Here is a 26083-nt window from a genome sequence, read left to right as displayed (position 1 = left end):
AGAGAAAGGTCTTCCTTTTCTGTTGGTTCACCTCCCAAATGGCCGCTGCGGCCGTTGCGCTGCGCCGATCCGAAGCCAGGAGCCAAGTGCTTCCTCCTGGTTTCCCATGCGGGTGCAGGGCCCAAGAACCTGGGCCATCCTCCACTCACTCCTGGGCCACAGCAGAGAGCTAGAATGGAAGAGGAGCAACCAGGACAGAACCGGCGCCCCAGCCGGGACTAGAACCCGGGGAACCAGCGCTGCAGCCGGAGGATTAGCCTAGTGAGCTGCAGTGCCGGCAAAGGACATTTTCATTTCACATTTCCTTCTACTAGTCATACCTGTCTGTAGAAAGCCAGCACGAGTCAATTCCTCAATCACAGGTGTCAGGTCGGGGGCAATCTCTTCATATTCTAATTTATTCAACTTAATCCAGCTCAACTTCCGTTGAAAGAGCCGTACATATAACTTCTGGCCACTAGCTGCAATAAATTTAAGAAAAGTGGTGAAAAACATTTTCTTTCTTGTAAAACCAACATCATTTACTTTTTAAACCTGAGGTGAGGAAATAAACTTTACTAGAAAAACACAAGATAGGGCTTCAAAAAGTCCACAGTGGAATAGTGGGTGGCATCCTACATAGGTGCTGGCTCGTGTCCTGGCTGATCCACTTCTGATCCAGCTCCCTGCTAATGGCCTGGGAAAAGCACTGGAAGATGGCCCAAGTGCTTGGGCTCTTGCCAACCATGTGGGAGATCCGGAAGAAGCTCCTAGCTTCGACCTGGCTGAGCTCTGGCCATTGAGGCCACTTGGGGAGTGAAATAGCAGATGTAAGACCCCCCGCCTCTGTAACTCCTCAAACAAATAAATATATCTTTTTTTAAAAATCCATAGAATGTTTACATTATATTTTTAATTTCATTTGCCCACAAATTTCTGGAAGTCCCCTTTTATGCTTACCACACATACAGTAATGCATCTCATGGTATAAGCCACAAAGAGGTTCCAATCAAGTTTCCTACTTTCTAGCTACTTTTAGGTCTCAAAGAAGCCCAACCTCCCCCCCCCAATCTAGTTATTTTGCTATATACTTCTATTTTAAAAAAGATTTGTCTTCTTAAGGCAGAGTGACAGGGCGAGAGATCTTCTATCGCTGGTTCACTCCCCAAGTGGCCTCAAGGACCTAGGCTGGGCCAGGTAGGAGCCAGGAACTCCATCTGGGTCTCCCACATGGGTGGCAGGGGCCCTAGCACTTGGGCCATCATCTGCTGCTTTCCCAAGTACATTAGCAAGGAGCTGGGTCAGAGTCAGAGCAGCCAGGACTTGAACCAACACTCCAATAAGAGATGCTGGTGATACAAGCAGCTGTGCTATGACACCAGCCCCATCGTTCTTTACTTTTAGTTTAACACACATTATTTTGGTTTTGGTTGAATACAACCTGAAAATAATTTTTAAAAAAATGTGTAGCAGCCCCGTTCTAATTCAGTGTTCTTGACCAAGTTGTTTCACTGACCTTTAGCTTTGAACTTCTGTCAACTCTAAAATAAAATTTTTGACATTCTCCTTTTTTTTTTTTTTTCTTTTGCTTTAAAGAGAGCTCTTCCATCTGCTGATTCACTCCCCAAATGGCTGGGCTAGGAGCTTCATCTGGGTCTCCCAGGAGGGTGCAGGGGCCCAAGTACCTGAGCCATCTTCTGCTGCTTTCCCAGGCACATTAGCAGGGAGGCAGATTGGAAATGCAGCAGCTGGGTTCGAGCCAACGCCCACATGGGGTTCTAGCACTGCAGGTGGCGGCTTAACCTGCTACACTACAGCATAGGCCTTTTAAACAGGCAAAATCAATTTAGCAACCATTATCGTCATACACAGACATATTGTATATGATTCTCCACGGAGACAATATAAAAGAAAATGAAGAACTTGTTCTAGGCAAACTTCGTATTTTTCAATTATAGGAAGAACACAGCCAACAACTACTCAAAAAATACAGGCAGACTGCAATCAACTCCCAACCAAAGGATTGTGCCCACTCTGCCAAAGTCCCGGCATCAATCAGGAGTTAGCAAGTTATGCAAGGAGTATCATAATCCTACAGTGCAAAGTTAAAACCAAATCTTCTCTTACACGGTGGTAGCAATGCTCAGGGTTTTTCATTGTTCTATCTACCGAGTCACACATGGCTCCAGTTTATCAGAGGACAGGGAGGTCACCAAGGAAGTTTGCCGACCTTGAAGGGGCTGTTCCACAGAGCCGATGTGGCCCTTTGGGTCACCAGGGCTGCAACACAAGGGCGCCTTTTCCTTCAAACTCGCACTACAGCTCACAGCCACTCAGGCTGCCCAAAATCTGAAGTATAAACCAGCACTTTGAAATGTCCCAATGAAGCTTCAAAGTTTCCATTTCCTCCACACCCTGACTTTATAAGGTAAGTCCAGGAATCCAAAATGTCGCTGGGGAAAGAAAATCTGCCTCATGTTGGTCTGTTTTTTCCTGCATTTTATTTTACTTTACTTTCATGGTGGAGGAAATGGTGTGTGAAAACAAAACACCCTAACAGTGAGCCTACTTATATGTTAAAAATGTAAGGTTACTTTTTTAAGTCAAACTTTTTTAAATCTGGGAAAGGCTATTTTATAAATGTCAAATATACACAAAAAGGAAAAACAGCTGTTTCTGCTACAACCAAAGTACACTTGTAGGAGCAGACGTCACCAGGCAGGAAATCTTGCCTCTTAGGCATGCCCACCCATCTCAATACAAACTGAAATAGCTCAGATCCCCAGAGTTCTCCCAGAGTACAGATAGGGTGCTCCCCAACTTACAGCAGTTACATCCTGATAAGCTGGTGTTTTGTTTTGTTTTTTTTTGTTGTTGTTTTTTGTTTTTTTTTTTTTCTGACAGGCAGAGTGGACAGTGAGAGAGAGAGACAGAGAGAAAGGTCTTCCTTTGCCATTGGTTCACCCTCCAATGGCCGCCGCGGCCGGCGCACTGCAGCCTGCGCACTGCGCTGATCCGATGGCAGGAGCCAGGTACTTCTCCTGGTCTCCCATGGGGTGCAGGGCCCAAGCACTTGGGCCATCCTCCACTGCACTCCCTGGCCACAGCAGAGAGCTGGCCTGGAAGAGGGGCAACCAGGACAGAACCGGCGCCCCGACCGGGACTAGAACCCGGTGTGCCGGCGCCGCAAGGCGGAGGATTAGCCTAGTGAGGCGCGGCGCCGGCCTAAGCTGTTGTTAAGTTGGAAAGTAAGTCACAGCTGCATGTAATATACCTAAGCTAGCAAACATCACAGTGTAGTCCAGCCTATCTTAAATGTGCTTAGAACACTTGCATTTTCCTAGAGTGGGGTACTTTACTTACAAAAGCCCATTTTGAAAGAAAGTATTGAATATCTCGTGTAATGTACTGAATACTGTATTGACAATGAAAAACAGGACGTTTGTATGAAGACCATTTCAAACCACCATAAAGTCGGTAAGTTTTGTCATACCATGGGAATCACCGGTACTTACAAAACCACAGTGCCTCCTTGTGGTCATTAGATCACTACCCATCCGTCACAAGCAAACAGGACAGCAAAAGGGAAAACCTCAAAAGCCAACAGGCATAGGATACCTGATAACTGAAAAAATCGAGTTACAATTCCCTTCTCCTGTTCATCAAAAAGCATCATATCATCTTCACTCCCCAGCACGGCTCGCAGCACCACAAGGAAACTCTGGAGGTAGTAAGGCTGGCTCGGCGGGGTCGCGGTCACTGCTCCGGCCACACTGCAGCTTGACCCCTGTTCCGCAGGAACACTGCGAGCGACTTCATTCTCTGAGCCGCTGTCACCCTCCAGAGGAGGCTTCTGGACAGCACTCCAGCTAGGAGCATCCGCTGCTGAACCCTGAGATCTTGGCTCCGAATCTGATGACCGTGTTTTAGTTTCTGAAACGCCAGTCAGTTCTTGCTCTTCGCGGTTGCCTGCCTCACGTGTTTCAACCCCTACATGGTCTATTCTGCTGACCCTCTCCTGCTTCACAAGTCCGGCTTCTGTAGGACAATTCAGTGCCTGCCCGGCTGTTACATCTGGCGAAGACGGAGCGGGAGCTTTAGCTGAGACTCCGCGGGTGGGAACTGACTTCCCACACTCCCCGGTGCCCCTCTGGCTCTCAGCTTCCATTATTCTGCTGCTTTCTAGTGCGTGTTCAGGACTTTCTTCCTCTAAAGAATTACATGTAAAAATGTTTTCCTTTTGAGAACTATTCTCCAAAAGTTCCTCCTTGTCCTCAGGTTCTGAACAGCTACCAACCAGACTCCTCCCAGCCGGGGAGACAGCGCCCCGTGGACTACGGCTGGCCAACTCCTCACCCTTATCTCCCGACACCCTAGCTTTTATGTATTTTCTGGACAACTTGGATGACAGGCTTCCCAAAGAAATGACTTGCACGTTCTGATTTCTCAGCTCATCTTGACTTTTGCATATGAAGTCACCACTCGCTTTAAAGTAGGGACTCGTATGCTGTTTTCTGTTCATTTCTGCTGAATCGTTTTTGCCAGGGGTTAAACGCGTCTTGGTTGGTGATGGCTTCTTCGGTGTTACACCTGCTAGGGCAATACTGGCCGACCCCACTGCGGATACCTTAGAGTTGATCAAGCCGGTCTGCGCTGGATCGAGTCCAACGACGTCGCTGCCAGCACACATTTCATCAAGGTGTCGGTTTAAGTCATATCTTGGCACCATCTGACTACACACGGGGCAGGCAAGTTTAGCAGGCGGCGCGTTGTTAAAGAACGAGATGATAGAACTCGGCGCCTTTTTTTCAGTTTTCCTGCCGGATAAGCTTCTGCGAGGCCTTTTTTTGTCTGGCGATCTCCCTTCTGCCATGATGAGAGTCACAAAACCGGTGCTCCGAGGCACAACGCGCAGGACGCTTCAGTCAAAGCCTCGACGGTTTGCTTTCGCTTTCTTGATTTGAGACAGTAAAAAAGTGAGCCTCTGACCTCATGGTCCTCGTTCAACTGCTTCCCCCTACGAAATACAGCAAATATGGATCGCAACGTTGTTCTGGGTGAACCGGGGCCCCGCACGTCGGAGGGCGGGACTTCGGGTGCAGAAAACCTGGGCTGGAGGCATACGCCCCCCGCTCTGCGGACGATCGGCGGCAACTTTGGGAAAGGACACCGCTCGGGGCCCTTCTAGGAAACCACCGCGTCGGGGGCCGTCCAGTGGGATGGGCTCCAGGGCGCCTCCGGCCTCGCCGGCCGGCACCGACCCAGCAGCGCCCGAGTCGCCCGCATCTGCGAACACGCTTGCCGGCACCAGCGCAGCTGCGGCCCCGCAGCCCAGGGGCCCGGCGAGCACCTGGGACGCGGTCCCGGCGCCGCGCGGCCGCGTGCGAGCCGCCCACCCCGGCCCTCAGCCCTCAGCCCTCGGCCCTCCCGCCCGGCCGCGCCGAGCCTCCCTCCGGGCTTCGCGCGCCGGCGCCCCCAGGCATCCCCAGCAGATCCCCGCGTCCCGATTCCTGACAGGCTCGGCGAGTGGAGGCTCGAGTGATCGATCTCTCTTTTCCAGGTCAAGGACTCCCCAGCAGCCGCGCGGCTGAGCCCAGTAGACAGACCCGGGCACCTCCTGCCTTTCGCGCCTGCAGCAGGCGGGCCGCCCTGAACGCCCCTGCTCGGCTTCTCTGCGGCCGGGCGTTCCGATGCGTGGGAAGCCGGAGCAACCTGCACTTTTGTGGGGGAGCTCCGCGTCTCGGGGTGCAGCCTGCAGGGAGGAGACAAGAGGCCAGCACAGGCTGTGCTCACACAGGCTCTGCGAACCGGCACCGGGCTGACGGTATCACTGTAAAAACCCCAACAGTGCAGAAATAATAAAATGTAGCCATTAGGGAATGATGGGTCTTGAATTTATTTTAATTGCTTAACAGCTGGGAATGTAACAACCAGCCTGGTCCCGCCTACCCTAGCACGGGGCTGGTGCTGTGCAGGGAGGCATAGTTGCAGAGAGAGAGGGAGAAACAGAGAGCGGTCTTCCATCTGCTGATTCACACCCCCCCCTCCCCCCCAACACACACCGCTCTGTGACCCCAACGGCCAGGACCCAGGGACATCATCTGGGTCCCCGTGTGGGTGGCAAGGATGGAGCCCCTGCCCCATTCCAGGTAATATTCTGGATGCTGGAGACAGAATGAACAACGGAACGAGGAGATGAGGAGGTGAGGGCCTCCTGTTGTGGGGAGGAGACTTTGGAAAGGTGGAGAAAATACGAACAATTAAGTTAGGTCGTGAATAAAAAGAGGAATTAAGTCACGAAGCACCTTGGGTTGGGGATTTGAAAGGGTGCCTAGGAAAGGCCTAGCTGACAAGGCGCGAGGTTGGAGCAGCCCTATGCCAGCCGTGAGCAGAAGCCTGCCTGGCAGGCTCGGACAGCGCGCAGGCCGGGGGCGAGGTGGGAGAGGGCGCGGCGGAGGGGTCAGCCAGGCGGGACAGTGTCAGGGCACTGCTGCGGCCGCAGTCCGGGTGCTGCAGTGCTCCGTTGGAACTTCGTGTACAACAACGTGCAGGGGCGGTTGGCAGTCATTCTCCAGGACCGACACGGGGCCTGGGAGTCATACTACGGACTTCAGTATTGCTTTCGCGTGAGATCAGAGTGGGGTTTTGAGCGCCAGCTCCGAAAGGCCCGCCCGGCCTTGCATTAAGAACACAGGATGGGGCTGGAAGACTAAGCCGCACGAGAATGAGAACGAGAGGGAGCAGGGAAAACAGGACGCACTGCTGGCTTGTGTCACGTGCTTGCGTTCCAACTGGTAAGAAGCAATCATAGCCTGACTGTAGGAGGGGACGTCAAAAAGTCCCTGGGAAGTGGAATTAAAAGGGGCTTGAGAAGGCACGATCTTCTACCCGTCTGTCGAGTAGGCATAGCAGCCATGAACTCACCTAGCGCCCAGAAATTGGTATCCGAGTTAACTACACCTGAGACCAGGCACTTTCTAAAGAGGAGCGGTTGGTTTGGCTCATGGTTTGGAGGCTGCGGAATCCTAGCCCGTGGTGCCGGCACCTGCTGAGCAGGCAGTAAAGGTCTCGTGCTGCATCGCAACATGGGCGAGGGCAGCACAGGGCGACACAGCATGAACTGCCAGCTTAACCCTCCCCTCCTCTTACAAAGCCGTTGTGCCGTCATGGGGGCTCGCCTACATGGCGTGCTCCCCTCCTAATTACCTCGCAAGGGCCCCACCTCCAAACACCTCCGACATGCAAATTTGAGGGTTAGGTTTCCAACCGTTAACTTTGGGGGATACACAAGATTTCAAAAAGTTCGTGGAAATGGAATTAAAAGACGTTTATTTTGGTGCAAAAAAAAAGAGATTGATATCCATGCATACAAGGGGTCTTCAAAAAGCTCATGAAAATGTCTATTATGTACAATGACAAGGTCAGTGGCTGCCTAGGGACAGGAAGAGGGACAGCAGGTGCTTAGAACGAGGAAATACAAAGGGAACATTCAGGGACATGGATGGACTCACCGTCTTCATCATGGTGAGAGCTTGGTGTGTATACGCCAAAGCGTATCAAATTTAAATGTGGAATTTATTGTATGTCAATTATACCTCAATAAAGCCTTAAAACCAATGTATATTATGAAAAAAACTGTATTTCAAAAATTTTTGCACCAAAATCTTTTAATTTCATCTCCATAAACTTTTTAAAAAAAATGTATTTATTTGTCTGAAAGGCAGAGTTACAGAGAGGCAGAGGCCTTCCATCTGCTGGTTCACTCCCCAGATGGCCACAACGGCTGGAGCTGTGCTGATCCAAAGCCAGGAGCCAGGATCTTCTTCCGTTTTCCCATGTGCGGAGACCCAAGGACAGGGGACATCCCTCTACTGCTTTCTCAGGCCACAGCAGAGAGTGGGATCAGAAGTGGAGCAGCCAGGACTCGAACCAGTGCCCATATGGGATGCTGGCACTGCAGGCAGTGGCTTTACCCACTACGGCCTCCTCCATAAACTTTTTGAAGTACTCTAATTTCCAAGTCATGGCCTGAGGTTCCTTGGGAAAATAGTTGATTCCAGGGATAGTATAGGATAAGCCTGCAACATCTGAAAGCAAAAATAAGGAAGTGCTCGAAGAACAATGGGGATACACCAAAAAAAATTTTTAGATTGATTTCAGAGGCAGAGAAACAGACAGACAGAACCCACCTGGAATAAGGCTTAAATCATGTCCACCATGTCACGGTAAGACCTTACAGGCAAAAGACAACTTTCCCTGATGGGATGGCTGGACTGGGAGCACCTCGTGGCCACAGATGAAGCTGCCAGTCTACTGTGCTGGGTGTACCAGGTTCCTATGGCTCCTGGAATCACTTCCAGCCCACACGGTCCTTTCTGCATCTGACTACGGATGGCTACCTACAGCCGCCCTCGGTCCTTGCTCAGGCCATGGAAGATCACTTCCAAAGGCACACGTACTGCTTTATGCAGGAAGGACCCAAGGAGCTAGGTCCTGCCTTACACCCAGTGCAGACCACATGGATTTTCCAAAAACAGGTCAGGGTTTATCTCTATACACTGTGGGGTTCTCCAATATCTGCCACAGATACAAAGAAAGTCTCAAACATTTTATTATAAACAGAACAGTGGCAGCAAATGGGTAGAAGCTTTCATGTTAATATTTACATTATTTTCAAAATATATTACAGTTTTAATTTATGAACAGAAATATCTTGTCTTTTTTTCTTTTTCTTTTCCGTCTTCTTTGCATCACTGATTTGCATCTTCACTTGATCTTGTAATTTAGAAAAGAATGCTTGAGATGACTTTAAGGCTTTGTCTTTCCCTTCATCCTGTAATTAAAATGAAGATATGTTCAGGCTGTGAAAATGTGCTTATTCATAAGAAAGCCAAACTATAACTATATTATGAATACAATAATGTGCAAAGGTATAAATTCAAGAAAGAAGTAAAATTAGAAACAATTGCATCCGTTTGTGGACAGGTATCCTGTACATCCCACACTGGTGCAATGTTCTTGCGATTTAAGGGAGAAGGGAGTGAACAAAAACTGCTGCAGGCCCAAGTGGGACAAACTTGGAAGCTCCTCCACCAGTCAGTCTCCACCCTGTGGGGGCTGTGCCACTGGCCCTGGCGTCCCAGGCCAGGAGACAGCGCCTAACCCGCAGGTCTCTTCAGCAGCGTCCTTCCCGTCCTTACCTTTAACAAGGAAGCTCTGCCGGTTTTGGTCAGATGTTTCAAGGTCTCCGAAGCTCTGGCTTTGGTGTATTTTCCTCCTTGGTCTGGGTTGCTCTTTTCAAGTTGTTTTCTCCGCTTCTCCCTCTCTTTTATTTTCAAGCGTTTCTGATATTTCTTTTTCCTCCGTTCTCGCTTCTTGTCTGTAGCTGTTTTCTCGGCAGCTGTTTTTATATCTCCAGCTTTATTTTTCTCCTATAAAGAAACACCACCAACACAGCAGTTACTCTAGTCTAACATCAACGCAGGGAACTGCCGCAGAAGAGAGCAGAGAGTAGGCAGCTCAGGGGCTGTAAGGACGTGGCTCAGTGCGTCAGGATGCAGTGCAATCCCCACCTGAGTTCCAGAGGGCTTGGCTAGCAGCTCTTTAAAACCTGGACGCAGGGGCTGGCACTAGGGCGTAGTAGGCCAGGCTTCTGCCTGTAGCACCCACATCCCTATGGGTGCTGGTTCGAGTCTCAGCTGCTCCACTTCTGATCCAGCTCTCTGTTTATGGCCTGGGAAAGCACTGGAGGATGGCCCAAGTACTTGGGCCCCTGTACCCATGTGGGAGACCCAGAAGTTGTTCCTGGCTCCAGATCGGCTCAGCTCCAGCCACTGCAGCCATTTGGGGAGTAAACCAGCGGATGGAAGACCTTTCTCTCTGTCTCTGCCTTTCTCTGTAACTCTACCTCTTAAATAAATAAAATCTTTAAAACAAAAACAAGCAAACAAAAAAACCCTAGATGCAGTGTTTGACATAACAGACTTTTTCAGTGACAGTTCAGTTACCAAACAAATTCACAAAGGTGGCATGGAGAGTTGGGTTCTCAAGTCAATGTATCAGAGACTCCAGCATGGGCCTGAGGCATGCCTGAGCTGCAAAGACACAGGGCACAGGTTCCCAGAGACCGAGAAACCACAGAGGAAAGGAAAACACCCCTCCACTGCAGACCAGTTTGTCCGTCTCTTCTCCTCAGCTGCCAGCCCACTGTGCCAGGGTGGCCACCCTCACGGAGATGGCAGAAGCTCCGACAGGAGGAGTGGGAACAGCAAAGCAATGAGGAGAAAGAAACAGGGCCCTGCTGCTGGCCAACCTTGTGCTGTGGGCCTGGCAGAAACCACCATTATTGCATAAGGCACTGGCGTCATTTTTCTCCATTTGGTAAAACTAACTTCTTCCAAGACCTAAACGCTGTATTCTAGATCCAAAGCCCTTTGCTCCTAATGTATAAGCAGTTTATTTCAACCTAACTTTGTAACTACTAGTGTTCAGATTTGGATTATAACAAGACACTCATACTGGATACTTAAAAATTGCTTTTATACTACTTCTAATACCAGCAACTCATACTAATGCCTGCTTGTATGGAATATTTTGATGTTAGTTTGACTCGACCTATAAACTACTTAGATATATCAGAATAAAAACTACAAACTCGGGCCGGCGCCACGGCTCACTAGGCTAATCCTCCGCCTTGCGGCGCCGGCACACCGGGTTCTAGTCCTGGTCGGGGCGCCGGATTCTGTCCCAGTTGCCCCTCTTCCAGGCCAGCTCTCTGCTGTGGCCAGGGAGTGCAGTGGAGGATGGCCCAAGTACTTGGGCCCTGCACCCCATAGGAGACCAGGATAAGCACCTGGCTCCTGTCATCGGATCAGTGCGGTGCGCCGGCTGCAGCGCGCTGGCCGCGGCGGCCATTGGAGGGTGAACCAACGGCAAAAAGGAAGACCTTTCTCTCTGTCTCTCTCTCTCACTGTCCACTCTGCCTGTCAAAAAATAAATAAATAAATAAATAAAAACTACAAATTCAAAGGAGTGCTAATAAATAAACGGAGATCTGCCTGTATCTAAGGTCTGACTTGTATACATGTTTATGTCTCAACCTCCGCTTCTTACCTTGATTTCCTCTGGGGCCAGGAGGGCTGCATCACTAACACTCACGGGGGCTACTTCCTCCATAGTGATGGCTGGCAGGTTTGACACAACTTTGATCTCTGGTGCAGGCTGGAAAAGAGACAACACACGCACTCAATAGGAAGTCAAAAGTGGCCCTGGGGCCAGCATTATGGTTTAGCAGGTTAAGCCGTGGCCTGCAGTGTGGGTATCCTAAGGTGCTGCTTCAAGTCCTGGCTGCTCCACTTCCAATCCAACTCCCTGCTAATGCACCCAGGAAAGCAGTAGAATGGGTCAAGTGCTTGGGTCCCTGCCACCCACATGGGAGATCTGGATGAAGTTCCTGGCTCCAGTCTGACCCAGCCCTGGCCGTTGTGGCCATTTGGGGAGTAAACTAGCAGACAGAGGAGCTTTCTCTGTGTCTCTCCCTCTCTCTAACTCTGCCTTTCCAATAAATAAATAAATCTTAAAAAAAAAAAAAAAAAACAGCGGCTTTAACATAAAATATGTGAACTGTGAAGTTATCAACTTAGAGTCCTATACAATCAGGCCTCCATATCTGGGAGGTTCCACACCTGTGGATTCAACCAACTGCAGACCAAAGAGATCCTAAATTATATAGTAATATAGCAACTAATATTGTATTAGGGGCATGAGGTGACTTAAAGTATCCGGGAGGACATGTGTAGGTTATCTTCAGATTTACGCCATTTTACGAAAGGGACTGGAGCACCTGCATAGTTTGATACTGAGGGTGGAGTCCTAGAACCAATCCTGTGCAGACAAGGAAGCTCTACACATAAAGTACTTTATGGGGAGATCATTAAAACGTTAGTGTGCTGACAGCTGAAGCTGTAAGCCGGCTGGAATGCAGGTGCTGTGCACAGCCTGGGCACCTCCGAAACCCTAGGCCAGCCGAGCTGCAGGGTCTTCTGCTGCTTCGACATCTCTGCTGGCATTTCTGCCACAATCAAGCTCAGTTCCTCTCTCTGTACTAACCTATTTATACCTGTGGCCTGTGTGGACTTTCTCAAGTAATCCCATCCCCTGCTGAAGTCAAACACATCCACTATGACAAGGGCAGAGGAATGCAACGCTAACTGGGGACCATTTGGGTTTGTATCAGTCTTTTTTTTTTTTTTTTCCATTTTTTGAAAGAATTACTCAAGAAATTCAGAAATCAAAACCGGTTTCCCACTGCTCATGGTAATCAAAGAGCAATGGAGATTACTTACCACACACCTAGACTCACAGTGCTCTTCACGTCAGATTCCTGCCTGTCTCTGTGAGGGTCACCAGGGACGGGGAGCAAGAGCATCACTCAGACCCCTCCCTGTCACCAGCGGCTGAACTGTGGGAGGAGGTTCTGCTTCCAAGCACATCACTGACTCCTCAGCCCACTCACTCTGCTTTTCACAGTCCTGCCCATACTCCAGTGAACTACGAGACATTTGCCCCAGGAAACTTCAAGAACAAAAAACAAGCAGAAAAACAACAGAGCCTGGATTCCCAGAGAAAAATGTCACAGTATGGAAGAAATCACTTCTTCCACAGGACCACTGCTCAATTATTTATTAGGAACACTGTGTTCTACTCTACAATAAACAGAAATATGGAGAGAATGGATGTAGTTCAAGATACATCCAAAAATGATGGCTGGTGACTGCTCAGCAGTCTACTGAGAAGGCGAGGGAAAACCCAACCTGAATGGGAAAACAGGGGCACTGTGGGGCCCACACTCCAAGTCTGCATTTCTGAAGAGGAAAAAGCAAGCAGGTCTTTCCAGCTGGAGCGTGCAGACAACACACACATTAAAAACCCACTTTTTATACAAACTACAGGATTTAAAAACCAGGTGATAAAAGCTTACTGTCTGCTGAGAAATCAGAATACAAAGGTAAAATCACCTAACCATCAACAAATCAGAAAGGATCTTGGAGACTATCATCTATGCTGCAGATGAAATGTGAAGCAATCTACCTGAATCTCAAAGCTAGTCAGGAGCAGAATTAGCCTTAGAATTCTGGACTTGCATTAACTCCCGACATTGTAGAGCTACCAAAGGGCCGCAGGAGAGCAAGCAATGAAAGAATGGTACAAGCACTGTCCTAGAGGTTTCAAGAAGGTGGTGAGTAGAAGATGAAGCTCCCAAGCAGGCAGATACTGAGCCAAGTCAGTGTCCTGGATGAGAGTCAACCAGACAAGGAGATCACTTGTGGGGTTTGGGCCTGGCCAAGGGAGCTGTAGGCAGTGAAGACAGCATGGGCCACTCCCATCTCTAAGCCCGTTTCCTCATCTGAAACTGGAGGCACCATCTGCCTCAGTGTCTTGTACATTAGAAGTTAATGCATGGCCGGCGCCGCGGCTCAATAGGCTAATCCTCCGCCTAGCGGCGCCGGCACACCAGGTTCTAGTCCTGGTCGGGGCGCCGGATTCTGTCCCGGTTGCCCCTCTTCCAGGCCAGCCCTCTGCTGTGGCCAGGGAGTGCAGTGGAGGATGGCCCAGGTGCTTGGGCCCTGCACCCCATGGGAGACCAGGAAAAGCACCTGGCTCCTGGCTCCTGCCATCGGATCAGCGCGGTGCGCCGGCCGCAGTGCGCCAGCCGCGGCAGCCATTGGAGGGTGAACCAACGGCAAAAGGAAGACCTTTCTCTCTGTCTCTCTCTCTCACTGTCCACTCTGCCTGTCAAAAAAAATAAAAATAAAAATAAAAATAAAAAAAAGAAGTTAATGCATGCAAGGGAGGCAAGGTGGCAGGTAGCAGGTACTCAATAAATGCCCAGTATGGACACTGCGTATCTCCATTCCCATCATGCACTGAGAATGGAACTAAAGGACGGGAGGCTGGGGAAAGGACAGGTCCCTGAGGGTTAAGGCTGAGGGTCTGGCAGGGGCCAACAGGAGCGCAGGCTGCACGCGCAGGGGAGCCAGAACTATCATGGCACCAGAAACGAGCACTCCTCGAGGAGGCCCTGCCTACAAGTGGCAGGGCATCACGACAAGTTTGCACCCTAAAACCCAGTAAGGAGTGAGTCTCACAAAAGCTGTTGTCAAGGTCCCATCTGCTGGCCGCACACAGACTGCTAACACGCTTACCGGCTTAGGGATGAAGTGGAAGTTTGACAGAGCATCCAGCTTTAAAAAGAGGGCATCCATCATCTTCTGAATTTCCACATGCTCCGGATTTTCTTCTTCTTCTGCTTTTTGCTTAGGAAATAAGGTCAACAATGTCAGACTAAGCAGCTTAACATATACCACAGGAAAAACACTGAAGGCCAATGAGGGTATTCCCAAATTCTCATCACCAAAGCTTCAGCTACACAGAAATATTCAGACAAAATGAAAGGCATTAGTGCCACGATGGTACCAACTACCGAAGAACAAAGGTGACGTGCATTTCAGTACCTACAAGTAACCGTCACCTCTAACATCCTCTAAAACTTACAACTTGCAACTTCACTCCTTCGGGGTTGACTTCTGTTAAGAGATAAGCTATTCCCATTAGGATGCCCACAACGAGGGGGGAGAAAACCAAAAACAGTGGTGACAGACAACAGATGTGGGTGAAGACATGGAGAAAATGGAACCTGTGCATGACTAGTGGGAATATAAAATGGAGCAGTCACAATGCTAATAAGCTTGGCAACTCCATGGAAAGTGAAACAATTACCATACGAGCCAGAAATTCCATTCTTAGGTTAACACTCAATAGAATTAAAAGCAAGTACTGAAACAGGTATATGTACACAGTAGTATCCACAACAGCTAAAGGTGAAAACAGCCCAACTTCCCATCTAGGGATGAATGCATATACAGACAGCGGACTATTACTCAGCTACAAAAAAGAAGTAAAGTACTATACATGCCATGATCATGAAAATACCGTGCTAAGTCAAAGAGCTGGCCCTAAAAGGTCACCTGTTGGACTCCATCTATACGAAACGTCCAGAACACTGGAATTTACAGACACAGAATACAGCTTGGCAACTGCTCAATGAGTATGGAGTTTTATTTTGGGACTAGACAGATGCAGGATTTACACAACACTGTACTAAATGTTCCTCAACTGTTCATTTTGAAGTAGTTAATTTTATATTGAATGAATCTCACATCAATTAAGAAAGAAAAATATCCAAATATTGATTTGGCTTATAGGGTCTTTTTTCTTCCTTTTGTTTTTATATAAAATGCTAAAGATTTATTCTGATAAATTAACACTGAAAAAAATGACAATTTTAATTCTATTAAGGTGAAAATGTAAATTTTGTATTTCTTTTCCCTCTAGCCCAAAATTCTTATTCTAAAAGGCTAAGACGATTTTCAGTTTTTTTTCATTAAGACATGGAAGAAAACAATAAACACCAGAACCAGGAAACCACCGACTGCCTCCACACCTGATGCCAGAGAAGAATCTAATCTGTTTCTACCACTCGTCATCAGGGCCCAAACTCCAGTCACACCCAGGTACCAGGATACTCTTGCTTCTACCTTAACTCATGTTTTAAAAACCTTAATAATACTGCAAAGTCATATATTTGCTATACAGCATTTTCCTGATCCCGTCAAATACCCAGCCATGATAAAGGCTCATGCTGGAGCTGTCTCCTTTCACCTTGCTTCTTCCCTCCTGTCTGAAACCAAGCTGCAGCAAACACTGACAGTCCCCGGCATCACCTCCTACACCAATGGGTCTAGAAGTGGCTCAGCTCATTCAAATACTAGAACTCCAAGTCCATACCCAAAAACTGCCAAACTGGCTGCCGACTCTGACAGAGGAATAAAACCAATACTTGGGAGCCAGCATCGTGCTGTAATGGGCTGAGCCTCTGCCTGTGGCGCCGGTTCATGTCCCGGCTGCTTCTCTTCCAACCCAGCTCCCTGCTGTGGCCTTGGAAAGCAGTGGAGGATGGCCCAGGTGCTTGGGCCCCTACACCCGCATGGGGGACCCAGAGGAGGTTCCTGGCTCCTGGCTTCACCTCAGCCCAGCTCTGGCCATTGCTGCTGTCTGGGGAGTGAACCAGCAGGTGGAAGATCTTTCACTCTGTCTTTCCCTTTGTCTGTGGCTCTCTTTCAAATAAATAAATAAAATCTAAAAAACAAAACAAAACAAAAAAAAACTAATACTAACACAACTAGCATAAGCTGCTATATCACCTATTTAATTAAATTTTGAACATTCTCTGTTACCCAAACTTTTGGTATTGACTGAATCTCTTCAAAATTGCCAGTAGAAGTTCAATAAGTATCAGTTGAAGCTGCACAAATATTCCTTCAACTGTTTCCTTGGCTTGCAAGGTAACCAGGGGGAATTTTAATTGCAATCTTCCCAGCTGTTCGGCTACAGGGGCCTCAGCGCACTGCCTGCCATTGCTGCGTGGTTGGCATTAGCTGACAAAATCCAGCAGCAATCCTCAACGGCTTTACCAGAATAAATATGCCTCCTCAACCCTAAGCGCACACTGAGCACATTCCCAATGCACCAAATGTGAAGAACAATTCAACTGTTATATTGGGAATATAACCCAGTACTGCTATTTAATCAGAGATGACTTTAGAATTTAAGCAAAAGAAAGGACAAAAATCCATAATCATATAAAATACATCAAAGTAACTTCAAAATATCAATGAGAAACGATCCTAAATTGTAATACTACCTTAATTACTGGAGGGTGAGTAACTGGCTGCTTACGTACAAGGTGACCAACATCTAACTGCAAAGCAAAACCCTCTTCTTCCTGTTCAGTGGAACACTGGAACCCCTCTATTGTCAGCATTCTCTGTCTCCCACTTAAACTAGGTGACCGAAGATTGTGGCTTCATGATCTCAACAGTATAAACGGCCTGGTTTTCTATTTCTATTCCTTAAATAATAGCTTTGCCATAGAAGCTTTCTTACCTGGTTGAGCTTGATGTATTCCTGTTCATAAATTTCAGCCAGGCTCAATTTACTCTTTTCGTGGTCTAATGTTAAGCGCTTTTTATACTCATATGCATCCTCCTTGGGTTTTTCTTTCCTTACCACATCATCCCAAGCCTGAAACAGAAGGGCAAGGAGAATATAAATTAATGGGATCTGTAACTTATTTCTAGCCTCACTTAAAAATCTTTTGCCAATTGTATAAAAAAAGTAAGCCAACCTCTGAGATGACTATCAAATCACAAAGAAGCAGCATCAAGAAAAGCAAAGAGCAGACTATTCAAATATCCTGTTCTGTTTTTGTTTTAAAGTAGCCTTTCTCCTGTTTGCCAATCTTAATTTCACATTTCCCCATCCAGTTTGTTTAAAAATCAAGCCCCAGATTTACCTAGTTTCATTTCAAATCTCAGGACATTCTGTATGTAACACCCTCCCTTAAACCTTTTGCATGTTTAACACCAAAGTGTGGGTAAACATACATGTTATAACAACCATCTCTTATTGTACATGCCACATGCTCAATTTTTATTCTAAGTTTACAAAATCAGATCAATCCCTAAACAATTCTTTGCTGGGTCAACACAGAACAGACAGACCCTTGATTTGCCACATTATGGGTGCTGGGTGTAACCACAGCACGTCAGACACCGATTACCATTCCCAACAGCCCTCAGCAGCTCCATGTGACACCATCTGACAGGCCAGCCTGATGCAGGAGGAAGGGGACTGGCGACAGCTCTGGCTTCCCTGTCCCTCCAGGCACAGCACTGCCATTCCCAGCTACTACTTTTCTCACAGTACCTCACACAACAAAAGCTGAAAACAGTCTTAGTCTAGATTCAAGACTTTTGTATGTTTTTTAAAAATTTATTTTTCTGAAAGGCAGAACGAGAGAGAGCTTCAATCCGTTGGTTCACTCCTCAATTGAGCTGAGCCAGGTGGAAGCCAGGAGGCAGGAATTCCCTCCTGTTCTCCCACATGGATGGCAGGAGCCCAAGCACTTAGGCATCTTCTGCTGCCTTTCCAGGTGCATCAGCAGGAACCTGGATTGAAAACTGAGCAGCTAGCACTCGAACTAGCAATCCAGTATGGGATGCTGGTGTCACAAATAGTGGCTTGACCTGCTGTGCTACAATGCTGGCACTGAGTTAAGGCTTTTACCATGAAGAACCTAATTAAGTGCAAATAAAGACAGCATTATCAGCGCGTTAAAGCCCTGGTCTGAGGCACCGGCATCCCATGGGCGCCAGTTCTAGTCCCGGCTGATCCTCTTCTGATCCAGCTCTCTGCTGTGGCCTGGGAAAGCAGTGGAGGATGGCCCAAATCCTTGGGCCCCTGCACCCATGTGGGAGACCCAGAGAAGGCTCTTGGCTCCTGGTTTCGGATTGACACAGCTCTGGCCATTGTGGCCATCTGGGGAGTGAACCAGTGGATGGAAGACCTCTCTTTCTCTGCCTCTCTCTGTAACTCTGTCTTTCAAATAAATAAATTAAAAAAAGAAGACAGCATTATCCCTACTCCCAAAATACGGAAACATCATTTCTAAAAACTTCATTGAAATGTAAATCAAGTCATATTTACTTCTTCTGACCTTATCTCTTATCCTCTGCTTAATGATATCTTCTAGTTGAAGGGTGGTTTCCTCCGTAATCACAGGTGCTAAAGGAAATGAAACATGAATTTACTGAGTACACAAGACCGAGGATCCAAAGCATCAGCAACACCGGAGAACCTGTGGGAAATGCAGTTTTGGGCCACCCCACACCTCTAGAATCAGAAAGCAGGGAAAGGGGACAGCTACCTGAGTTGTTTTTGTTTTTTTTTAAGATTTATTTTATTTGAAAGGCAGAGTTTGAGAGAGAGAGAGAGAGAGAGAGAGAGAATATGACTGATCTTCCACAGCTGGTTCACTCTCCAAATGGCCACAATGGTTGGGGCTGGGCTGGACTGAAACCATGAGCCAGGAATTTCTTAGGTCTCCCACGTGAGTGCAGGGGCCCGAGGACTTGAGGTCATCTTTCACTGCTTGCTTTCTTCTTCTTTTTTTTTTTTAAGATCTATTTACTTATTTGAAAGTCAGAGACATACAGAGAGAGAAAAAGAAGTGGCAGAGAGAGCTTCCACTGCTTTCACCAGGACATTGGCAGAGAGCTAGATCGGAAGTGGAGCAGCTAGGACTTGAACCGGTGCCCATATGGGATGCTGGCACTGCACGCAGTGGCTTAACCTGCTATGCCACAACACCGGCCCTAGCTACCTTTAACAACCGTTCTGATGCTCCCTCAAGGTTGAGGACCACAGAACTAGAATATAAATGGTAGTAGGTGCTAACTGTTCTATCTCAGGCATCTGGGGACTTTCCTTCTTTTTTCCATTCTCTCTTCTGCTGAAATTTTGCAGAAACTCATTTTGACTTCAGAGCACAAAAACAAAGTGCTCAATGAGCTGACAAGAGGCTCAGTGCAGAGCCCATAATTTAATCAGAGCAGTGACAGGATGGAAGCCTTGTAAAGACCCCACAACAGGAAATCTGACTATGGATCATACGTTGGGTATCATTGGTATCCTTGGTGTTTCAATGTTACATTTCTTAGGTGGATTAGTGGTACTAGGGTTATACAGGAGAATGTCCCAGTTCTTAGAAGTCCCATGTAAAAATACGGAGGAATGAAGTGCCACAGTATTAGCAACTTAGTTTCAAATAATTCAGGGGAAAAAAATCAGGGAGAAAAGGGCACACACACACAATCACACACCCGTAAAGGAGAGAGCAAATGTGGGGAAATGTTAACTGCTGCATCCTACTGAGTGACAGTTTCTGCAGCTGGGGCGCACAAGGGAGTGCTCTGCAGAAGCCCGGGGGGCCGTACCCATGCGGACAGCGTGGTCGAAGTGCAGGGTCTCCTCCAGGAGGCTGTTCTCCGGCCGCTTCTGTGCAGTCACTTCCCCCTGGAGCTGCCACGGCTTCTTTTCCAGTAATTCTTTTTCTAAAGATGCAATCTTTTCATTCATCTAAGAAAGACACAAAGTTACAGACTTAGGAAATAAAATTGGACTTATGGTTGTGTAAAAGCAAATATTTTTAAAAACAGAAAAAGAAATGTACAGTTCCTCAAACTCAAATTCCTCAAACACAATTCTATTGTGCTCTCGCCACCTTTTTATGCCAGTGAGTTCCTAGTGCCATTGCCCAAGGCAGGGTGAGCTGCAATGGCTCTCTTCCCCACTGATCTGAAATGCCACATTTAATATACTAGGTCCCCTCAGACCCTATTCTATTCAAATGTCCTATCTTATTAGACTAGTATCTGATGGAGTCTGACCCTTTGACTCTACACCCAAATCCCAATTACCTCTAACTTCTGAAAGACAACAATTAGAATGATCTCAGTGTATAAAACACCAGCTTTTTCAGCTACCTGACAGGATTCTTATTTTTCCTAACAGCTTTTTAGTTTATCTGTTGGTTTTTCTAGTATCTCGGGTAAATATTAATGCTTTCTTTAGTCTTTTACTTCCTAATCTTTTTTGTAGTTGCACTTGCTAATACTTCTAATAGAATGTTAAATGACAGTAATAATTTTAAACAATGAACACTTGGTCTTATTCTTGATTTTATTTTTTAAGATTGATTTATTTGAAAGCCATAGTGATAGAGAGAAGTGGAGACAGAGAAGATGTTCTACTTGTGGCCACTTCTCAAACACTGGCAACAGCTAGAGCTGGAGCAAGCCTAAGCCAGGAGCCTGGAACTGCATCCAGGCCTCTCCCCAAGTAGGCAGCATGGACCTAAGAACTTGGGCCTTCATATAACGTCTTCCCAAGGTACACAGTAGCAAGAACCTAGGTGGGAGGTAGAACAGCAGGGACAAGAACTGGCACTCTGATATGGAATACAGGTGTCCCAAACTGCTCAACCTGCTACACCACCATGCCCAACCCTATTCCTGATTTTAAAGGAATGTTTCTAGAAATTCACCATGAAGCATTTTTGCAGATAAGTCTGTACATCACCAGAAATGACAAATTCAGACTGGATATTGAGTGTCAAGGAATGTCTGACATGTATGAAGGGGACTATATGGTTCAGGTCCTTAACCTTCAGAACCAAGAATTAGATTTTCTAACAGGGAATCAAGAGAATAATTGGCCCACATTTTGCAAGGCATGATTTTCACAGTGCTGTTATAGATTTTTGCATCACTATTCATAAATAAGTACTTTAATGCTAACTTTTTCAGGTTGGAGTTTTCATCTTATAATAATCTGCAAGTTTTCCTTAACTCTTTGTGGGAACTGATTAAACAGCATTAACTCAGCTATTTCTTGAAAGTTTGAATAATTCCACAATCAAACCAAATGTTGCTTTCCTCTTTTGGTGGGATGTAGGAAAGGACAAAAAGCCACTGACAAATTTATTTCCTTTTAGTTTTCTTCAGACTTTCTCTTCTAGGACAACCTGACAATTGTGGATTCAACTCAAATTCTATCTTTAAAATAATCCTTTGACAACCCCGGTGTTTTACATTATCTGTCTATTCTCATTTTCTAATTGTGTAATGTATTTTAAAGGTGATACAGCCAAATGATTGGAGCTAGACTACATCCATTAAAACTGAGTGATTTTTCATCTGTATGAAATCACGTTTTTATCAATCTGGAAGATGTACTTATGATGGTTTTAGTTATAACTCAGGAGGATGGACATTTAGCATAGCCGGTTAGATGCTGGTTAGGATGCCTGCGTCCCACATTAGTGCCTGGGTTTAATTCCCAGCTCCAGCTCCTGATTCCAGCTTCCTGCTAATGTGAACCATGGAAGGCAGCGGTGACAGCTCAAGAAGTAGTTCCTAGCTCCCATCTTCAGTGCCCCTAGCACCTGCAGGCATTTGGGAAGTAAACCAGCAGAAAGCTCTCTGCCTCTCAAATAAACAAAATTTAAAACAAAAATAAGCTACCTCAGGGAACAAGCATTTAGCCTGGCAATAAAGACACCTGCATTGCAACTGGAGTGCCTGGGTTTAATTCCTGGTTCTGCCTCCTGATCCCAGGGAAGTCACAGTGATGGCTCAAGTAACTGGGTTCCTGCAACCCATGTGGGAGATCTGGACTGAGTTCCTGGCTCCCAATTCTGGCCCCATCCTAGTCCACGCTGTCGTAGACATTTAGAGAATGAACCAGCAGACAGGAGCTGTGTCTGTCTCTGTATCTCTCAAATAAATAGAAAAATAAAGGACACTATTAAAAACCAACTCCAGCACTCACACCTTACAGACAGGCCACATCCTGCAGAGGAGCTGTAACAGTAGTGAGAGGCTTGCAGGAAGCGCATCAGGAGACCTGCCACTGGAATGAAGACACCAAGGACACCACAAAGAAACAAGTTTTACACATGTGCTCCCCACTGAAAGCCTTGGAGTAGCAAGCTCATTTTTGTGAATTAAACTTTCTGTGAGGCACTGACATTCAGTGCGCTTTAGAGAACAGCAGCAAAATGTTTGTTTTTAAATGATGGTTAATAGATCCAACAAGAAAAAGAGGTATATTGGTTAGCTGTCTGTGAATTTTAGTCATGGTAAGCATATAAAAATTTCCTTTTATTCCTGATAATTACCTTCTCCTGTCTTTTTTCAAAAGAAGATTTAACTTCCTCTGAATCTGTTTTTACATTTAAAACGTCTGTATCTTCAGTTTCCTCATCATCTGGCAAAGCAAAGGTCACTCTCTTCGAGATTTCTTTTTGGTTACCATCTTCACTTTCAAGGTCATTATCTTCATCCCTGTAACACCAAAATGCTTATGAAAGGAAACATACTACTTTTCCTTAGGAAAACAAAAATAAATTTCCCAGTAACATAGGTTTTGCTGGTATGCATGATGCAACCAAATATTCAGAACTTCCAAAGTCAGTCATCAAAGAACAGAACTATCTAGGTGAAACGCTGTGTAAGAAATTGTTGGGCCAGTGTTGTGGTGTAGCAGGTAGAGCCACTGCCTGCGATGCTGACATCCCATACGGGCAACTGCTCCTGACTGCTCCACTGGCTATCTTTTTTTTTTTTTTTTAAAACAGGCAGAGTTAGACAGTGAGAGAGAGAGACAGAGAGAAAGGTCTTTCTTTTTCTGTTGGTTCACCCCCAAGTGGCTGCTGAGGCCGGCGCACTGCACCGATCCAAAGCCGGGAGCCAGGTGCTTCTCCTGGTCTCCCATGCGGGTGCAGGGTCCAAGCACTTGGGCCATCCTCTACTGCACTCCCAGGCCACAGCAGAGAGCCAGACTGGAAGAGGGGCAACCGGCGGGACCGAATCCGGCGCCCCAACCAGGACTAGAACCCAGGGTGCCGGTGCCACAGGCGGAGGATTAGCCTAGTGAGCCGCAGCGCTGGCCTCCACTGGCTATCTTGAGACTACCTATCAGAGACTTCTATTTGATCTTAGGTAATGCAACTGAAGAAATAAAATACTTGACAACTATGAGTATTGCATACAAGAGCAGCAATTCTGTTTACAAGTTCAAGGACGATTCAAAATACTCACGTTTCAGAAATGCTTCCTTCCGCTATTTCCTCCTCAGCAATCTCTTCCTCCTCCATGTCTGACTCCCGCCCACCATCGTTAACACGCGGCACCTCCCCATCGCTTTCAACTGGATCAAAGAAATCTTTGTATTTCAGGTTTCTGGAACTTTTAGCTGACTGAAATACAGATTTTAAAAATATTTCAAAGATAGAAAAATACACTAAAACATGCACACATGTGTATGTATACTACATTTTTTTTTCTAATTTTAAAATAGGGTAAATTGGCAAATACTACCACTACCATAAAACCATAAGGACTGGATTATAACAAAATGAATGGAAGTAGCGATTCATTTATAACTGAAAAGGTACAGGACAAATTCCTTATCTCTAAATCTCCCAAGCACAATCACTTCCAAAGTACTGCTGCCTAAATAAAGGATACAAATGCCTCCCTTTCAGTGCAGTGCTTCTTGAAAATAAATCAAGAAAAAAATCTGAGTATCTTTAAAGTATGATTATGCTTCTTAACCCACATAACAGTGTTTTGTGATGGGAAATGAGGACCTCAGTTTAATTTTTTCAATTAACCAAAATTCTTCATTTATGCCAGGTGAATTTTGAGGTGCTCTACATCTCTCCTAGGGAAAATGAATAAAATCTAATTTGAAGAACACAGTCCTGCCTCTTCTCCTCTCCCAAAACTGTTACCTTCGGTTTCTGATTTCCAAACAGCCCTCCCTCATCTTCATCGGAATCAACATCTTCAAAAAGATCAATATCTTCTTCCTCCTCTTCATCATCATTTTGTTGTTCTTCTTTTTCTACGTTTTCTAAAAAAGCCTCCATTTCAGCTAGCTTGAAGAATCTATCGTCGACTACGGACTTCTCTCTCGGCTTCCCAGGCCCTCTGTTTTGCACCCTGCTCTCCTGTTCCAACTTGCTGATGTCAAAGTCACGATCCGAATCCTCATCACTGAAGTCGGGGCTTCTCCTCAGGTCAAGTCCGCCGGAGCTGTTAGCTTTCTCATCTCCTTCAGGATCATCTCCGCTCAGGCCGGAGGCTTCCTCCTCCTCCAGGGCTTGTGCTGTCTCCTCCTGGCCATCGGCCTCCCTCTCTGAGCCATCGGCCTCCACCTCTGAGTCATCCACCTCCATCTCTGAGCCATCAGCCTCCACCTCTGAGCCATCAGCCTCCACCTCTGAGCCAGCCTCCTCACACTGCTGGGCCTCGTTCGCTGGGAAAAGACTGATGTCTTCGTCTTTAACTGCTGTACTAACTGCATTTTGGAAGTACTGTAAAATCGGTTCATTCTGCAGTTCCAACTGTTGCCAAATCTGCTCATCATCAAATTTATTTATCACCAGTTTCTGTAAAGGACTCCCATGGGTCCCACCTTTCTCTAGCGTTTTATTGAAGTCATAAAGTACTTTGGTTAAAGAAATGAAGTTGGAGGCCAATTCATCTTGAATCCTATTGGGGGGGGAGTAAATGAGAATTACACACATGCGCAGTGATTTCACAGCACTCCTAAAATAAAGGAAACTCTTCAGCAAAATCAAATTTAAATGCATGTCAATTTTAGATATAGATTCTGGCATCCCAGGCAAATGATGACGGAGAGTCAGATGGTGGAGATTTACGCTGGAGTTAGCCTGGCGAACAGGATAGTAGTTGTCGCACTCAGAATTCAGGCCCGAGGCACAAGTCCCAGGACCGCTGAGGAGCGCGGGGCACAACGCAGAAAGGCCCGGTCGCCAGGGTGGACAGACGAGCCCGAGCTTTCAGTCCAGCGCGCGCACAGGTGAGCGTGGTCTGGGCGCACACGCAGGTGCGCGTCCCGAGGACGCGGCGCTGGCCGCGAGCCGGCCTCTGGTGGGAGCTCACCAGCCCACAACGGAAAAGCCACACCGCGCTGCTTTCCATGTTAAAGTCCTGGCCGGCCGCGCGTGCGGAAACTGTCTGACATTTTGGGAAAAGTGAACCACACTCCCCCTTCACGCAGCTCCGGAACCTTCCGGGGGCCCGAAACCCGAGCCCACGTGAGGCCGTGCCCCGGCTCTGCGAACTTACGTGAGGAAGCGCTCGGGCCGGCCGGTGGCCTTGCTGACCTCCTCCACACAGCGCTGCAGGGTCCGCCGACGCCACACCCGCGGAGCCATCGCCGCCGGCAACTCGCGACACGGCTCCGCGCGTGAAGACTGGAAAGAGCCCCCACCGGAAACCGCGCAGCAAACTCGTGCCTCGCGCAACCCGCAGCTGGCGACCGAAGGTTCCGCGGCACACAAGTTCCCGACCCACCGCTAGCCGGAGCCACAGGCAGCGCGCGAGCTTCCATTGCGCTTGCGCAGGAAGGCGGGCTGGGAAACCGGAAATCGCCCCTGGTAGCGTTCTCTCGGCTTTCTGTTTGGCTTTGCAGTGGGGCCGCAAATGGCGATGCGTCACGGGTTTACGTTTCCGCCTTAGAAGCAGTAGTGCCTCACTGTTCTAGCTTCCTGGATCGTATTATGTTGCCACGCCCCCAGCTCCCCTGTCACCGCCCCTTCGGCCTCGTGCCC

The 26083-nt window shown here is 47.3% G+C and overlaps 2 protein-coding genes across 3 annotated transcripts in view; both read right to left on the bottom strand.

Moving 5' to 3' along the window:
• Window positions 1–5851, bottom strand: part of FAN1 (FANCD2 and FANCI associated nuclease 1) — a 33250-nt gene extending 27399 nt beyond the window's left edge. The window contains exons 1-2 of one of the 2 annotated variants that reach the window (XM_008269777.4): window positions 3598–5851; window positions 321–461 (exon numbers count right to left, since the gene is read on the bottom strand). In XM_008269777.4, coding sequence (XP_008267999.1) covers window positions 321–461; window positions 3598–4852 — 1396 coding nt within the window. In that variant the 5' untranslated portion in view covers window positions 4853–5851. The remainder of the gene's footprint in view (window positions 1–320; window positions 462–3597) is intronic. The other variant, XM_017348355.4, reaches the window with a different exon arrangement.
• A 2721-nt stretch (window positions 5852–8572) lies between these two features.
• Window positions 8573–26014, bottom strand: MPHOSPH10 (M-phase phosphoprotein 10). The gene is made up of 11 exons (XM_008269778.4): window positions 25599–26014; window positions 24236–24998; window positions 23541–23698; window positions 22619–22784; window positions 19875–20016; window positions 18596–18663; window positions 16984–17121; window positions 14184–14294; window positions 11092–11199; window positions 9180–9410; window positions 8573–8812 (listed from the first exon to the last, which is right to left on the bottom strand). Exons 1-11 carry the CDS (start codon window positions 25685–25687, stop codon window positions 8663–8665), a joined length of 2124 nt encoding a protein of 707 aa, XP_008268000.1. The 5' UTR covers window positions 25688–26014; the 3' UTR covers window positions 8573–8662.
• Between the last annotated feature and the right edge of the window lie 69 nt (window positions 26015–26083).

Source organism: Oryctolagus cuniculus, chromosome 12 (assembly GCF_051225735.1).
Source record: "Oryctolagus cuniculus isolate XC-2025 breed Fujian yellow rabbit chromosome 12, ASM5122573v1, whole genome shotgun sequence".
Taxonomy (NCBI): Eukaryota; Metazoa; Chordata; class Mammalia; order Lagomorpha; family Leporidae; genus Oryctolagus; species Oryctolagus cuniculus.
The sequence above is the reverse complement of the archived record's forward strand: the minus strand, read 5'-3'. Positions and strand labels throughout refer to the sequence as shown.

Coding starts and splice junctions, on each gene's coding strand:
- MPHOSPH10 (XM_008269778.4), bottom strand. CDS start 25,687: ATGGCTCCGCGGGTGTGGCGTCGGCGGACCCTGCAGCGCTGTGTGGAG. Junction 24,999..25,598: donor CGGCCCGAGCGCTTCCTCAC/GTAAGTTCGCAG, acceptor CCCCCCCAATAG/GATTCAAGATGAATTGGCCT. Junction 18,664..19,874: donor CGACCACGCTGTCCGCATGG/GTACGGCCCCCC, acceptor CATTTCCTTTAG/CACCTGTGATTACGGAGGAA.